Genomic DNA, 17819 nt, shown 5'->3' with positions numbered 1-17819 from the left:
TTAGCAAAGGCCTGATGGGAGGGAGAGGGGTGGGCAGAGAAGTCCTAATGTGATTTTTGGTGGAATACAATCTATTGTTAATGGCGTTAGGCTCTCCTTTGATCCAGTATAAATCTTCATTAGGGAAGGCCCGGGTCCCAGGTTCAAGAGCAACGTGATTAGGAGGCTTTTAAAATGACGTTACATCAGCCTTCTAATTGGTTTACTGTTTGCTGGGGCAACATCAATCATTAGCCCAGTAACCGCACAGCAAATAAATTCACTCTGCCACTGACACCCTAATGGCAGACACTGGTAAAGAGGGAGAGTGAGGCTCGCAGGCGCACTCTCTCTTTCTCTCATTCTTGTTCGTATACACCCACACTTTCTGTTGTGGGGCTTCTTTCAGTCTCTGCTGAGCTTGCACACGCAGACAGCGAGCAAGAGAGACAAAGAAAGAAAACAATGACGGAGAAGCTGGGAAAGAAAAAAAGAAGAAGAAGAGGCACAAAGAGGCAAATGGGAGCAGAGAGAGAGAGGGGGGAGAGAGAGAAAGCCAAACTTTGACTTCTTGAAGTTGTTTAATGAGACATCGTGCATGAAAAAAAGGAGAGAGAAAAGAAAGCAGCCAGAACACACCAGTAAAAATAGATGGGGATAGGGGGGAAGTGAGTGAAAGGGAGACAGAGACGAAGGCACGTAGAAAGTTAAAGAGACACGGGGTAAAAAAGGGTAAACTGATGAGAGCTTCGAGGTTGAAAGGGAGATATTTGGATGGGAGAGCAACAACATTCGGATGAAAGTGCTACTTTTCCAAGCTAGGACTGCCGATCTAATGGTGCGCAGAGAGAGTCCTTGGCTTTGGGCATCCATTAAAATTGGCCTAAATGAGTTCAGAGTGTCAGTCTGGCACTGCATAAACATAGCCTGGCATGCAGGCGAGGCGAGCAATGGCTGCGAGCAAATAAAACACCTATAACCGGCGACTGTTTATGCATGTGTTGTGAAAGTGCATGCCTGTCTGAATATGTGTTTGGTGTGGTCCTGGAGAGAGTAGATGCTGGGCAGGAAATGAGCCTTACCAAGCCAGGCAGAAACTGACCACAGCGAGATAATCCTCAGGAAACTGCATGCTGCGTGTGTGTGTGTGTATTTGTGTATGTGTGTGTGTGTGTGTGCTCCTCTAAAGTAGTCCACCATTACCTAAGCTAACAGGTGGACAGACATGACTTGTGTTCCTAGTGAAGCGTGACAGGTGAATGGGAACGGAACGTTGTTGCCGAGGATTGGCTGGGAATTGGTCTGCGAATGTTTATATGGGAATACTGTCTGGCTCGGAGCACCTGTCTGGGAACGCTCCCTCGGAACGACGGGAGAGCTGAGACGACCAAACGGAGCGTAGCAGATCGCTCCTGGAAAGAGCTAGCATTAGCGCTGTCTCTGGCCATTCATTATGCATGGGGAACACTAAGCTATTTTTAGCTCAAGCCTCTTCTAAAGTGGCTAGCTATCTGCTGCCAGGGAAGCCACCTCAAGTCACTGCCGAAGCAATGAATGTTTAATGGCTTTGTTGAAACAAATCTACAGAAACAAAGGCACAACAAAGGCACACTCCCTTCTTCTCCGCTAATGTTATTCTTCCCTAATGGTGCTTATGTAAGGGTGACATTTGCAAAGCAGTTGGACAATTTGTGCATTTGTATTTGTGTGTGTGTGTGTGTGTGTGTGTGTGTGTGTGTGTGTGTGTGTGTGTGTGTGTGTGTGTGTGTGTGTGTGTGTGTGTGGGTGCAGGGTAAAATGCACGCATGCATTTCTGCTCATAGACTGTTTGTTTTTGGCTGAATTTGATGACTCTTCTCCAGCGGATTATTGCCTCCTAATTAGACAGAGATGACTAGCCAAGGCAGAGGCGGTGTGTGTGTGTGTGTGTGCATGTATGTGTGTATAAATGTATGTCTTTAACTTTATTTCCTCTTTGTGCCAGCACGTGTCTGTTGTAGTGTGTGCAATGGTGTACAATAAAACCTTAGTGAGAAATAAGCTCCTTTGTCAGGCTGTGCGTGTGTGTGTGTGTGTGTGTGTGTGTGTGTGTGTGTGTGTGTGTGTGTGTGTGTGTTTCACCTCAAGTTCTCCTTCCATGCTCAGCCTCAGAGCTCTGAGAAGAATGACAAATGAGGAGCATGTGACATTCTCAGATAGAGGACGCATGAAGCAGCAACACATGGGAATATACCACCCTTAAAAACATGGGGAGCATGGCAATTAGATTGGAAGGGAAGGTGCATGAAAAACAATGAAGGTTGGTGCAGCAGTTTAAAAAAAAAAAAAAAAGAAAAAAAAAAGAAAGTGGAAGCAGTGGAGATATGGGGCGTGAAATAAAGAGATGGGTAGACAGAGGGAGTGAGAGGGATAGAGGGACAATAGGGAGCGAGGGGTGGGAGCTGATCCCTTTTTAACTGCTGAATGGGCATTTCTGTCCTGCACACAGGCACACACACACAGATGCACATCCTGCCCTGTGACTTTTCTCTGTTAACCACAGAAAATGTCAATAAACAGTTTACCCATCCAAGGCTGCAAAACAAACTGCCTTGGTTGGTTCTTGCTGCCAGTTGGCCACACACACACACACTGTGATATTAATATGATGTGCGAGGCCCTTCTTCTGGCTGAAGTGTGTTTAACAGGTTAGCAGACAGGCTAATGCTCTTCTGCTGAATGAGGCCACTTTGAATTGGCGAGCATAATGAACTTCCAGGGATTAGCCCGAGCCAAACGCACCAGCTTACAGCTATAGTCCCCCTCTCTCTCCGGTCACAGGGGACCTTGGACAAGAATAAACTGGGTCAGGCTTCGACAGCAGTCGGAAGGGGGCTCAGAGCTTCTCCACAAAAAACAAAACAAAACCAAGAGCTGTCAAGTAAATGCTTTCTGTTTACTCACACTGGCGAGTGAAAGAGAGGGAAAAGAAAGGAGGAAAAGATAAAGTGGAATAAAAAGTGATCTGCTTGGCTGCTCACTAATTGCTCTATTTCCTTTTTCGCATGTTTGGTCTTTTATCAGACCAGGTTCCTAGTAAAACGGTTGTTCCTATTAGCCTACCTGCGGGTTGTAGTTTGGAAACCACACACTTTATCTGACTAAGTCCCCTATCTTAATTTATTAGAACCATTTAGCTCAAGATTGCTCATTCCTGCACGCCGCCTCTGTTCCAGTGGTTACTCGCGTTTGTGTATTTGTGGCCAAAACAGAAACGCAAATGTTTTCTTCGGTTCTCTGCATGTATGAAAAAAACAGCCTTGTACGTCAGCCTTGCTCCTCCGGCAGACCCCACTTCTCAATATGTTTGTGTTTTCTCCAGCGAGCTCTAAGGGTTGTTTTTTGGGTTGTGTTTTTTTATGGATTTGAAGTCTGCATGAGAACAAATTTCTTTGACATCAATCTCCCGTGCTGTAGCAGAAAAAGGAAAGCAATTTGTCTCTGATCATAAATATTTTGTAGCACGTCTAGAAATATTTTTCTTCTCTTTTCTGTTTTTTTTTTCTTCCTTTCTTTCTTTCTTGAACTTCTACCAAAGGTTGAGGGACTTTTTGGAAGAATAGTGCTTTCTTTAAAAAACTTGTTCTTTTTTTTCGCTGCAGCACATTTTACGACAACACAAGCAGAGCATTAGTAATGAGTCGTTATCCACTTTATTCAGTAAATATTGATTCAGCGAAGAATAAAAGGAACAATCGCATTCTATCATGTAACAATTCAGTTCGGTTAGCCCGACAGAACATGACAGCCGCGGCGGTCCCAGTAGGCTACGAAGAGAGTTAATGCATAGAATTACAGGCAATACTTTTCTCCGAATTTACATTTTTCTGACATTATCTGGAGACGTGCAATTGAATTTGCTGCTGAATGATAGATAACAGGATTAGCATTTTTTTCTCTTTTGCCTTGAGTCTGCAAAGCAAAATGCACTTATTACAAAAAGTGGTGGATGCAAGTTTCTGCAGACAGAACAGAGCGTGACTTGATACCTGCGCAACATAATTTAGTGGCTGGATATTTGAAGAAAACCCTCTCCAGTGGTTGGAGTGTGTCTGACTCTGCACACACACATACACACAGAAGATTTTACCACATTCACGCACCCAGGCTACAGCAGTTTGTGGGAAAAGTAGGGCTGGGGAAAAAAGTATTCCTCTTCCATACAAGGTGTGCCATATATTATTCATTCAAATTTGAATGAAAAACCTGTTCAATATTTATGGGAGAGAAAGTGAACAAAAGCATAAGGCATGCATTTTTGTACGCAGATTTAAACACGGGAGATAGCAGGCTGGTCTAGTGAGCGTGGGGTTGCCTAGTTGTATTTTTTGCATCGTTGGGACTGTGTCCATGCCTGCATACGTGCCCAGCCAGTATACGGCTTTTGTTTTTTGTATTTAGATGCTTGTGTGCTTTTGTTGATATGGGTACACTATATAAAAGTATTTATGCAGATAGGGTGCAGTAAAAGGTATTTCACATTTATAGGGACGTTGCAGGGAGGGGAAGTCTAGTTAATTTTATTTATAAAGTGCTTTTAACAAACAAGGTTTATCTTAAAGTGCTTTACATTTCAGCAAAGGAACACAAGGAAAATGCAAATAAAAGGAAGATGAAAGAGAAACAATCCTTAACAAGAAATAGGGCAGTATAGGAAGGAGGAGGAGGAGGGAAGTACACGAAATAAACCCCACCGCATGCTTTAATATCAATTTACGTGCAGAGTTTATGATAGAGAAGGATGGCCTTTCGGGCTGTGTTGTGGCTGCATGTATGCGGGTGATTGCATGCACGCATGTGTATCTGTTTCTCCCAAGAGCATCTTTGCACGCACAAACAGATGTTTAGCGTCTCTCCTGTGTAGCAGAGGTCAGGCCCCATCTTTTTTCCCCCAGTCTCCTTCCCCCTTCTCGCCCCTTCTCTCCTTTCACGAGCATCTGTTCTCCAGCCACGGCGGTGACACCTGCATCCCCGCAGTATCGCAGAGGAATCAGGTCACCTCGCAAACTGGTTGTCATTACAACGGGAGTTGCAAGCAAGCCGGGTTCCCCTTAAACACACATTCAGGAGAACAAAGAAAGATGCATTTGCATAATGTAGATGCAAAATGCATTCGTCTTCTGATTTGGTTTCTATCTGTCAAAAGTCGTCACCCCCCCCCCCCCCCCCCTTCCCTCCCTCCGCCACACACAACACGTGAACAGGCAAATATCAAAGCGGAAGAGCAGACAGGAGAGTTCAGCACATCCACACTTCTCCCTTCCTCTCGCACGCTGTTTCTTTTCTTATCAAATCCAAGAGAAGATGACATATGGAGGAGGGCAAGTGTGATCACGCAGCTTGACAAAGCAGTTGCTTTTTTGTTGTTTTCACCCCACACATATGTGTGTGCACGTGCTCCAAACTTTGATCAATTGGAGAAAGACAACGCACCAAGTAAACAGTCTCATGTATCTCCATACTCAGTAATGATGAAAGTCTGATGCGTGGCATCGATGAATGAAATAGCAAACGATGTCGTAAAGCTGCGTGAAGCATAAATGACGTGCAGGTTTTGCACTGTCATGATATGTAATTTTTTAAGCAGCTGGCAACAAAAAAAGTATGTTAAGATCTCCTGTACCGTATAGTATGTGGTTTATTGATTTTCCCGTGCAAACCCACACACACGCACGATGAAGATGGGCTCAAATCCCCCACTGATTCATGGAAAGAGGGAGAGGGGGAGGGGGAGAGAACTGTGATGTGTGAATGGGTGTTCTCGTCTGAGTCATCCGGGTTTGTTTTTCAGCTCTCTCACTCAACAGTCCATTAGCTCATTGTTGGAAGGGCTGGTATTGGATTCTAGCTGACATGTTCCCCCAAGTCTGAGAGCAAGAGATGAGGGCGCACGCTGTGCTGAGTGCTCTAATATTGCTCACACGCATCTTTTTGCTACTTGGGGGGGAAAAAGAAAACTGGAGAGAAAACGTAAAAGTGAGACAAGGAGAGAGAGGAGTGGATAAAAATGAAGATGGACAAAATGGAGAAAAACGTGAATCAAAATGTAAGAAGATGATTATCAAATTCCACGTATCTGTTGAGCTGGAATTTCCTTCTCAAATAAGTTATCGACCGTTTGGAAAACATGAGACCTACTCCGAACCAAATGATTGCAGAGGCAAAAGTAGTACATAATGGAATGATAATGAAGTTATTTGCAAGCTGAAGAGCTTTGCTTTTGACATACTGCGAAATAATCACCAAATATCAAATAACATTTCTGTTCTACTTTTGGGTTTGTAGCATTTTGGAACCGAGTCCTTGATCCCTTTGATCTGAGACTCTATTTTCACACAGAAGTGTTTTTCTTAAATTCGTCTCTGTGCTTGTTTTCTTCCAGGGGCTGCCAACCACCAGAGTCAGACCACGCTACGACCTCCACTGCCCCCTCCACACAACCACCACACTTTGTCCCACCAGTCTGCCAACAGCCTGAACAGAAACACCCTGAGAGGCGGACGAAACCCCATTCACGCACCCGCTCCGGGGACGGGAGATGGTCCGACCACCCCTGAGTCTGTCCAGTTACAAGACAGCTGGGTGCTTAACAGTAACGTGCCGCTGGAGACCAGGTCAGAGTATATATTTTCTGTTTTGTTTTGGATTGTTTTTCTGTTGACGGGTTTACCTGACGCTGATATCTGGAGCCACTTACAGTAAGCACAGCAGTTGAATAAGCCTTGAGTAATCAATAGTGAGGAATGAAAGGTCAGATCCATTCAGCAACATTTCTGTAAGCTCAGTGTGGCGGTGTCAGACAGAAATGTTAGAAGAGAAAGAAAGAAGCTGTGGTGTATTTGGCCATGATGTAAAATAACAACTATTCACTCACTAGGACTACCACAAAACATGTTACACTAAAAATGAAAGAATACTTAAGAACTTAAAAAGGAAGGAAATTAGGGAACTGGGAACAAATCAATGGAAGGTCTTGGCAGACTAGCAAAAAAAATATTAGACTTCATGGGCCAAACTATGTCCTCTTGAAATAAATGGTGCTGTAACCTAAGTGATGAAGTGACTATTTAGTAAGCTGCTGTGGCTGACAAGCTAACTGGTAACAGAGTGTCTTAATAACACTGGCTATCTCTAGCCAGTAATAAGCTGTCAAAGCTTTTTTGCCGTGGCAACTGCTGGTAAGCTTTTGGGAGCCTTTTAAATAGTCTGTGTTTAACTGTGAGTTAATGATACGGCAGCCCTGAGAGGTCAAACACACTGGAGCTTAAGAAAAAAACACAATGGAAATATAAAATGACACATTGGAAGTATAAAAAAACAAAATCTCACAAAACACAACAGAAGCGTTTCTGGGGACACAATAACGTGACGGATCAGCGGAAGTGAAAGGAAGCAAAGCATGCAAAGGACTGCAATGAGACATGCTTACAGGAAGCGGAGGATGTGTAGGGTAGTGTGTGTTTGCGTCACATAGAGCAGCGGTCCCCAACCTTTTTTGCGCCACGGACCGGTTTATGTCCAACAATATTTTCACAAACCAGCCTTTAAGGTGTTGCGGATAAATACAACAAAATAAAACCCGTACTGGTACCAAAAAAGGAAGATTTATTCATAACACAGGGGAAAAGACCCAGGAAAACAGAGTTAATTATAAATCGATAAAAAAAAATGACGATAATAAGCCCCAAAATCTGTAAATATTTATTATTTAAATATTTGCGTTCTTGTGTAAGAACAGAGACAATTAATATTAATTAATTAATAATAATTTGCTTAGGCTCCAGCTTAGTGGTTATTAGCAAATTATTAGCAACATTCCACTTAACCATTCATCAGCTGCTTTTTCTTGAAATCTACATATAAATAAATCAAAAACTTTTGTATTTTTTAAAATATTTTGGACCAATAACAACAACAAAAAAAATCTACCCATCCCAGCTTTAAAATGAAAGGTCCACTTTGACATCGCCATTCCTTTAAAGGTCAGCAAAGCTTTTAACACCGAAAAGTGGAAAAGTAAAATGTAGACACTTCTCCAGCTGTAACACAAACCTATCACAGTCAGAATATTCATTAACTCCAGTCTACAAAGCTGTGTTCACCAAGCCTAAAAAGAATCCACGTTTTAAAACGTGATCTAAGCCTGCGAAATTTCATTACAAACTCCACCTCAGAGCGCTGTACAAACTACTCTGCCTTCACAAGTGAAACCACTTATTGCAATTGCACTGGAATTAACTGACCCTGTATTTGCTCTTAAAATGCTGCTTTGATCTTTGTCCCTTGTTATTTTTTGTTATTTAACACCCACCTAACACGAATTTATTTTTTAATTCAACAAATCACTGATTGTCTCCGCCATGATGAGTTTGTATATTTAGCATTCTTGTTATAAATGTTATGGAACCCTGAGATATGGATATCAGTTCATAGGCACTGTGAGAGTGGAGCACCTGCATGAATTGTCTGAATAATAAAGTTCAGCTAATTGTCTCTTAAACGTTCATAATTAGGTCCATAATATGTTGCACAAAGATACAATTTCTGTATTTTTTCCTCTTTTATACCAACACAATGGATTTTAAGTCAAATATATGATCAAAGTGCACACTAGCAAGGGTTTTACAACGTTTCGCATTAACTTTGAGACATTTTCAGTCCCAGAAATAATTGTGTGTTTGTGACAAACATCATCATGACCAGACAAGTCCTGTTCTCTTACAGACATAATAGCTGAATGTTGAATTTGCATTTTATAGTTTTGTCACTATCAACAGATATCAGTGCAAATATGGTTGCCATGATTAGGTTGAACAAAACAAAATGAACCTATCAAAGAGATAGGAACAACTTTAGGAGTGGCCAAATCAACAGTTTGGTACATCTGGCACCAAAAAGGCCTGGGAGACCACAAGTACAGTGCACAATCACAGAATTATTTCCATGATTAAGAAAAAAATAAGGTGTAAAACTCTGATTATACTCAAGAAGAAGAAGACCAGATGAGCCAGAAAACAGCTCAGGTACACCCGTAACATGGATAATGACCCATATACAGGAAAAGTCTTCAATGGCAAAGTCAGTCGTTTGTTCTCAGCCAAAAAGAGAATTCTCTTGATCTTAATAAGTATTGAAATTGAATTCAAAGAGACCCACGCAACAGAAGGTGGCTGCAAGAGCATCTCAGTGGAGGACACACAGCATTTATGTGCCGTCCACAGTTCTAAACTTCAAGCAGTCACTGACTGCAAAGGATTTCCATCCAAGTAGTAATAACTATGCTTGTATTTAAAATTGTTAGTTTCTCAGTTTGAGCCTCTGAAAATGGGGGACTGTGTTTAAAAATTACTGTCATTCCTAAGCAGTTAATGCAAAATGTTTGTAAAAGCCCCAGAATTAAAATTGAAAGTCTGCACTTTAATCGCTTATTGATTGTATGCTTTAAAAACCCATTGTGGTGACGTACAGAAGCAAAACTACAAAATGTGTCTCTTTGTCCAAGGAATTATGGACCTAACTGTATCTGCACTGTTTTAGTTCCCAAAGCAACCACGATCTCACACATTTCCATTATTTCTAAACCAGTATATGAACCTTTAAATGAAAAGCCAATGGCTCCAGGCTGTGATTCATAAAAGTGTGCTGCTCAGTTTCCTTCTCTACCTCATCCCCAAACAGGACGCCTTACAAAAGAGTATTATGCATGCAACCTGGAGTGAAGAAGCAGGAAATACAAACCTTTTCACACACTCTACACATGTGGGGGAGGGGGGGGGGGGGGGGGGGTCAGTACACAAAGAACACTTACCAGGAAAACAGAGCATTCATGCAGGGTATTACTATTCATGAAGCATGGCAGTGAGAGGGAGACTGCCTGCATGCTTGTTCGCATGCGCGCGGTCAGTCTCCGAGCATTTACTCTGCAAGCTGTACTTGTGTTTCTCCTGCTGGGTGCTGAGGCTTCCAGCACTGATGGGCCTGGATAAACTCCCCAGAGCGTTGGACCTGTGCAGTATTTATGAGGCCTGGCTATGTTTAATTCATCCCCACTGATCTCAGGTCTATGCTCAACCTGTGCTCACACATTGTGCTTGTATGCATGATGGGTAGGAACAAGAATACGTACACCTTTAAAAAGAAGCTGTTTCAACTGGCAGTTTCTTCTTCTAGGCCTGCGTTGTTATGTTGACGTGACTGGCACAACATCACTCGAGATGAAGGACGATTTGTTTTTCTTGCAATTTCTGATCCAGTGATGTAGGATGAAAATAAAATCTATTTAAAGTTATAAATCCTTTATAACTTTATAAATCCTGACTGCTATCTTTGCAGATTTGAAGCGTCTCACACACACACGCCCACACTGTTGAGGCCTCTACAGTGCCAGTATTTGGTCATGTTCAGGTGGTGGGGTTTGGCATGGCTCAGAGCCTGTCGCTGTGAATGGAGCCCAGAGCAGCACAGAGAGTATTCCAGCTCCACCCTCCAGCCCAGATTGGGCCCTCCTCTCCAGTCCAGGCTATGGTGGAGGCTGGGTGTGCTGGCTTGAGCTGCTGGAGTTGCTGGAGCTCGTGATTGGGACGGAGCCAGCCAGGCAGAGCCAGCGAGTCACACCATCCCTGTGCTGGCAGAGCCTGTCCTCCATCTCATTATAACCTGCAGCTATAGGAAATGATGAGCAACCTGTTCATGTGAGGGGAGGGAGTGTATGTGTGTACGCTTGTGTGTGTATTTGCATCCAAGCATGTGTTTGTTTTTTGTTTTTTTTAAATCAGACTGCTCCCCACTGTAATCATATGTAAATCTTGGCATTTGTTGTCCACTCATTATGCATTGTGTGTGTGTGTGTGTGTGTGTGTGTGTGTGTGTGTGTGTGTGTGTGTGTGTGTGTGTGTGTGTGTGTGTGTGTGTGTGTGTGTTTGCGTGCGTGCGTGCGTGCGTGTGTGCGTGCACATGCGTTTTGGCTTGACCCGACAGTGTGACAGCGGTGAGAGGATGAAGATTGATCACCTAAGAACACCCCAGGGCTTGGATGACTGGCAGAGACAGAGAGAGATAGAAACAGACGAGGGGGGCAGGGGGGGGCGGTTATATAGCAAAGAAATATAAGTCAGGAGAGTGGGAGGTGAGAGGGCGGGGGAATGTGGAAAGGAATGGTTTACGGTAGAGGAGGGAGAGATAAAGAAGGAGAGAGAGGGAGAGAAATGAAGAGAGGTGGTGATTGAAGGAGATTGTTTTGGGGAGTGTGTGTGAGAGATAGAAAGGCAGAAGAGGGAGATTGAGGCCCGCAGAACATGGATACATTTACCCGTGTGAGATAAATGACTATAGATGGCTGGTGCCGCTGCGTGTGCGTGTGAATGAGAAACACAGAGACAGAATACATTTCTCTGTGTGAATGCGACCGCATGTGTGTGCTCGTGTGTGTGTGCGCACGATTTGTGTGAAAGCATCTGATTTCCAATCGCTCCCTCTGAGCCCCTATGGGTGGCTCATGCCAGGTTCAATCTCCGTGATCTCGGGATATTCCCTTGCACCCCGGCACGCTCCTCTGTGGGCCACAACCCTGGGGGGTGGCGGAATAAGATCACTGAGAGGGATGCGGCATCTCAATTTATCTGGAAGGAGCTGGAAAGGAAGGGGTGGACGTTACTACCGGTTACTTTCAAATGCATTACTGTGGGGACAGATACAAAGATGTTACCTGTTGGAACAACAACCGGTGAAGAAGAAGGAGGAGAGGCAGTATATCTGTTCCTAAATGATATATTGTAGGCACTACTGTAACAGGCACCGCTGTGTAACATCAGGTTTATTAATGACATGACCTCGTATTCATACATTAAAGCTACAAACTCAGTAATTTTTTAATGTTATTTAACAAAAACAAAAATGTTGTACTTCTAAATATACATTGATTAGTGTGTAAATACATCGTCCAACAAAATGACACATTCTCATACATAATCCATTAAAATACATAGGAGCATGCACCAGTTTGTTATTCCCCCAACATATTTGTTGGTCTTCCTCTTCACCTCAATGACAAGAACATATGCATAACATACTCATTAATTTCCAATATTGTCACAGTTACTTATTGTCAGCAGATTAGACAAACGACCATCTCCAGACAAAAGTCTGCTAAACAACAGCAGCAGCTGGTTATAAGCTAGCGTTATACCAGCTAATGTTATGCTCAAGTGTCCTAAAAATCACACTTTTAATCTGATAAACAAGTTTGATGTTTTATGACTTTTATCACTGAGTGTCCGAGTCCACTTCAAAGATAGTTTCACTAATGCTGGCCAACAGAAGCTAATAGCAGCTAACAGAAGCTAATAGCAGCTAACAGCAGCAAAAACAACAGCGCTTATCAACAGAAACGTTCAGCATATCCTAAGCAAGAAACAACTGTAATGTGATTGCCAAATTTTATACAGCAATGCATTACATTACTGCATTGCTGAAAAATTTTATGTGATTACAGTAATGCAATGATAATGAATTGCAAACACGTTCCACCCAACACTAGTAGTGCCATTTTACCCACAGAAGTTACCTCCTGCTGGCCATTAGAAAGAATGCAGTTTTAAGAGGCTAGAGGCTAAGTCCAGTTTTATGTAAAGTCAATGAATCAATGCCTAACTGGCTTCATTTAAAAAGGATCTCTCAAATGTTCCTTTAACAGAATTAAAAAATGGATAAAATCCCAGTACAGCGCCTAGTTTGCAAGGAAAAAAGAAAAATCTAAGATATATACATAATCTGCCTGGATTTTGCTTTTTATGAACATTAGAACTCTGAATTTTCCCCTCATCTGCACAACAATAAGCAAATGAATCCCAGTCTACTGTATCCATCTGCACACAATTTTTTCCTACGATCGTAGCAGGTAGCAATACTCACGACTCCGTCCTTGAGCATCTTCCTCTCCCTGGGCTCTTTGTTTCATTCTCAGATCTGACTGTTTTTCAGTCACCCCCATACCGTGTAGACCCCCGTTAATTGTTCTCTACATCTGATGATGACTCTGAAAGTGCTATGCTAAGCAACCGCATGTTTGTGAGAGCTGAGAATATGAAGAGCGTGCGTGTGTGCGGGCATGCAAAAAGCTTGTGTGTGTTTGTTCGCTCAAGGGGAATGCGAGCTTTGACTTCCTGCTAATTACCCAGCATGCTCTCTGTTCTGTGGTTAATTGTCCAGGTCCTCTTTTTCTCTCAATGGGGAGCGGGGTTGGAACGGAGTGAAAACACATCTTCTCGTCTTCTCTCTGTCTTCTAATCTATAGCCTTTATCTCCATTGTCTATCCTTCCCCTCTTGTGTCACTGTTTGTTCCGCAAGGATGAAAATTAAACACTCGGTAGCACATACGGGGCAATCTCATGAAAGAATAACCACATAAATTTATATTTTACTGCGCGTGGGTGGGCGCCTGTGTGTGAGCCCGGGTAAATGTGTGTCAGTGTGTGAGTCCGTTTTGACTAATGTTCTGTATGGATGTGTGTTGCATATATAAGACAGAATGCATGACAGCGAGGTAGCGGTGGTTAAGGGAATCTCTGTCAGCTCTCTCTAATTATGTGTGACATTTCCACGCTGGACCCCTGTCAAAAACCCTACAATAGGCACACACAAAAGCACAAACACAAATACAAGCGTACACACGCACACACCCCAGCCTAATGATACAGAGTTGTGATTGCCGGCTGCCTGCTATGATAGAACCCCTCCATAGTCCTCAGCAACATAAATCAATGTCAATTACCTCCCCAGAGCACATTAGACACTTTCCATTCCTACTCGTAATTAGTATGGCCCATAGACATATTCCCATCCCACACCAAGCTCACAGCGGAGCTTCTGCACACAAACAACAAAGCCAGGGAATGAAATGATTTCACTGCTTAAGTTCAAACACATACCAGCACATCGAATCATACGCTTCGTGTGACACAGAATACAAACAGTTCAGCAGCTCACCCTCTCCTTGTGCTCACACGTGCATTATTTCAGTATCACCATTAATTACCGCTGGCCTTGCCATCACAGTGAGTCAGCAGCTGTGAAAATGAATTGAAACGAGCACATGAGCCGCTTGACCTTGGACGGCGCGCGTGTGTGTTTGAGCATATATGCATGCATGCCAGAGCATATAGGTTTATGCAATGCATAACAATGTGTTGATGTTGGTGAGAGTGAGAATGTGGTATTTTTAGACAATAACCTCTTTTTTTCTTTGGGTGTCATCGCCTCGTGGTCTTTCAGCCTCTATCTGTCTTCAGCTTTTTTCTCTCTCTTTTGCCTATTTTTTTTTTCCTGGAGTCACAGGCCATACCTGACAGCTAAAAGAGAGGAACAGGGAGAGAAGCAATGGAAGAGGGAAAAAATCCAGCAAGATAGCAGTCCAACAATCAGTGGCTTAAAATGATGAGAGAGAAAGAGAGAGACAAAGCACAGACTGGCTGAATAATTGATAGAGAGTGGAACAGCGCTCCCAAACTAAATCTTCATGCTCTGAGCACGTCACCTGGTTTTGCCAACTGTTTTCAGATGAGCGGACATGCTGTTATGAAACAGCAGCGATCAAAAGGATAGAAGACCACAAAGTGCAGTGAAACACCTTTTTAAACAGATCATCCAGTCCAGTAACAGTGGTGGGTTATTACTGGTCCCATTAGACTAGTCTGAAAAGAAGAGAGAGCAGGCTGCAGAAGAAAGAGGACAACTCAGACACACATCTGTGCAGGAATGAGTCATTTGTCATGGTGTGGAGGTAGAGAGAAAGCACGAGGCTGGGGACTTGGAATCTGCTTTACTCCAGCTTGTCAAAGAGAAACCCGGCAACCTTCTCAGTTTTTCGTGTTTTGTTCGACCGCATATGAAAGATAGACGGTCATGATGTTGCCCACTGATTTGTGGACTACTTTTGGCATTTTAGCCATCATTATCTTGGACTTTTGAAACCCCATGTGACCATATTTAAACTACAGGGTAGAGCTTTTGGTTTATCCATTATTCACCATTATATTAACTGGGATCAATTCAATTCAACTTTATTTATACAGTGCCAAATCACAACGACAGTCACCTCAAGGCACTTTACATTGTAAGGTAGACCCTACAATAATACATACAGAGAAAAAAAAAAAAATCATATAAAAATCATCACTTTGGTGACATTGTGAAGGAAAAACTCCCTTTTAACAGGAAGAAACCTCCGGCAGAAGCAGGCTCAGGGAGGGGCGGGACCATCTGCTGTGACCGGTTGGGGTGAGAGAAGGAAGACAGGATAAAGACATGCTGTGGAAGAGAGACAGAGATTAATAACAAGTATGATTCAGTGCTGAGAGGTCTATTAACACATAGTGAGTGAGAAAGGTGACTGAAGAAGAAATACTGGTAATGGTTAGCGAAAAAAACAGGTGAAAACCAAGGATACTGTATGCATACAGTAGCACCGATCTTAGCTAAAGCTACCCTTTATTTATTTATTTTGCTGTATTGACGAAGACTTAAAACCAGTGAATGAGACCATAAAGTCACCAGAAAATGTTTTCTGAGCTGATAAGTCAAGTGGGTCATCGGGTAATTTTCTCATGGGCATCTTATATACACTCAGATATTCTTCTTTTAAAAATTATTTCAACATTATTACAGCAGCGTGGGATCATCTTGACAGAGAAAAGGCACAAAAGGCAGCCAACATCTAAAGAAGAGCTTTGAATGTCCTTCAAGAAGCCCGGGGAACTATTCCTGAAAACTTCTTAAAGAAATGTCAAGAAAGGTTGTCTAAGAGAGTTCATGCTGTGATGAAGAATAAAGGTGGTCATATACAGATCTTCAAGCTTGTTAGATATGCACAAACTCTGTTTTTGCCTTATATGCTCTGTTTTAATTTATATTTGCATCTGTTTCCTATTTTACTAGTAAAACATCCAGAAATTAGGGGTTCAAGACTGGTTGGTTTGGGGTTTTTTCATGATTTATAAAGACTTAGTAGTAATTTGGTAGTAATTAGTTCCACCTCTTCATAATGCATTCCACCAAGTCACTGCTTAGTCCTGTGAATCTGGCCTGATTAGGCAGGAGATAAAATTAGAAGTCAGATTTTAAACAAACCCCTGGCTTTGCCAAACATTTAGGAAGAGAAAAACATACAAATTGTAAAATAATTACCCAAATCCTAAACTGTTGGCTTGTTTACTCCCCATCCTATTGTCTCGCCACTTTTTTGGCCTGTCGGAGTAATTATTTTTTGTGAGGATAATGTTATCCTAACAGAGAAGTTATGGAAATAGTTTAGCATTTGTAATAATCCAAAATTATCCATTAATCATGACAGAATGCTGAAAACCCAGACTCTAGGCCTCACACTGCATTTAGATGAAGTGACGGCCAAAAATTGTTTCCTCTCTTTGCAGAAATGTCTGTGTGGTCAAGGTTCATTATTCACAAGATAAAAGTAGGAGAGCATTCAGAGAGCATCTTCATATGTGCACACAAACACAGTAGCAAACACACAAACAAGCAAGTTCCACAAAAAGCTGGCACAAAAAGACTTTATTTTTCTGTTCAGTCATCTCTGAGGCAGTGGAGTGACCTTCTCTCCTCTGATAGATCACACTCACCTCACCTGAGGGCTTTGTTCTGTCATACCACCTGAGGTCTGCGTAGGGGCTGTGTGTGTGCATGCGTGCCACAAAAGATGTCACAAAGGTTTCACTGAAGTTCTTCTTCTTGTGTCCTTTAAAAGAGTCTTCAAGTGCAGTCTTTCTCCTTGCTATGGCGAAAGTGTTCTTTCAAGGTCAGATAACAAAAGAAAATCCGAAAGAAGAAAGGGACTTTTTTTTGTAGGAGGGGAACGAGGGAAGACATGATTATAGGAATAAAAAAGGGGGAGAAAGAAGAGGAATATTGGAGTGGTAGTGGAAAAGAAAAGATAAGACAAGAAATAGGAAAAGCAGCTGGGGTAGGGGGAGCAGCGAAAGAGTGAGCGGGTGAGCAGGTGCAGTGATAGCAGAGGATAATGGGTAATATGAGCAAAGGGATGATGGTTCAAATCCCCCTTTTATCCTCTCTCTGAGCTCTGACCCTACCTGGACAATGAGGACAGCAAAAGGGGGATGGCAGTGATCCTCTCCAGCCATTAAGGGCAGAAACAAGGCAAATTATAAGTGGGGTGAACAGAGGAGAAGCGAAGCCACAGAAGAAGGAAAAAAACAGGGCAGAGCAGGTGGAGGTTAAAAAGAGACCTCTGACTGGAACAGCACTGAATTGGAGACACAATCAGTTCAAGGATGTTAAAACCCATATGGCAGGAAGGGTTCATCGGAAAGTAAATTGGACAGAAGCTTGCACATATGCCCTGTCATCCAGACGGTGATTAGGTTATAGTTTGGTGTGTTTGCACTCAAGCAGAGCTTGTTTTAACCACTTACTTTATAAAGCGTCTTTCTGTGTGTGCTGACTTTTCTTTTTTTCACCCCTTTTTCTCATCTTCAGGCATTTTTTGTTCAAGACGTCGTCAGGGACCACCCCTCTCTTCAGTAGCTCCTCCCCCGGATACCCCCTGACCTCGGGAACAGTGTATTCTCCACCGCCTCGCCTGCTACCCAGAAACACCTTCTCCCGCTCAGCCTTCAAACTAAAGAAGCCGTCCAAGTACTGCAGCTGGAAATGTGCCGCGGTGACAGCCATCGCAGCCGCTGCCTTGCTGGCCATCCTGCTGTCTTACTTCATTGGTAAGTGAAAGCATTTTTATGAAAAGGGTTAACCAGATTTTATTTTATTTTTTGTC

General features: G+C 42.8%; 1 protein-coding gene across 5 annotated transcripts in view; it reads left to right on the top strand.

Moving 5' to 3' along the window:
- Positions 1–17819, top strand: part of tenm2a (teneurin transmembrane protein 2a) — a 229967-nt gene that overhangs the window by 167965 nt on the left and 44183 nt on the right. For all 5 annotated transcript variants that reach the window (XM_086307866.1, XM_086307882.1, XM_086307871.1 and 2 more), the window contains 2 exons: positions 6401–6632; positions 17525–17763. In XM_086307866.1, coding sequence (XP_086163992.1) covers positions 6401–6632; positions 17525–17763 — 471 coding nt within the window. The remainder of the gene's footprint in view (positions 1–6400; positions 6633–17524; positions 17764–17819) is intronic.

Source organism: Aulonocara sp. 'chitande type north' Nkhata Bay, linkage group LG2 (genome assembly GCF_057382095.1).
Source record: "Aulonocara sp. 'chitande type north' Nkhata Bay isolate Kocher_YH1m ecotype deep benthic linkage group LG2, A_spYH_male_GT1.1, whole genome shotgun sequence".
In the NCBI taxonomy this organism is placed as follows: Eukaryota; Metazoa; Chordata; class Actinopteri; order Cichliformes; family Cichlidae; genus Aulonocara; species Aulonocara sp. 'chitande type north' Nkhata Bay.
This window is presented reverse-complemented; position numbering and strand designations above follow the sequence as displayed.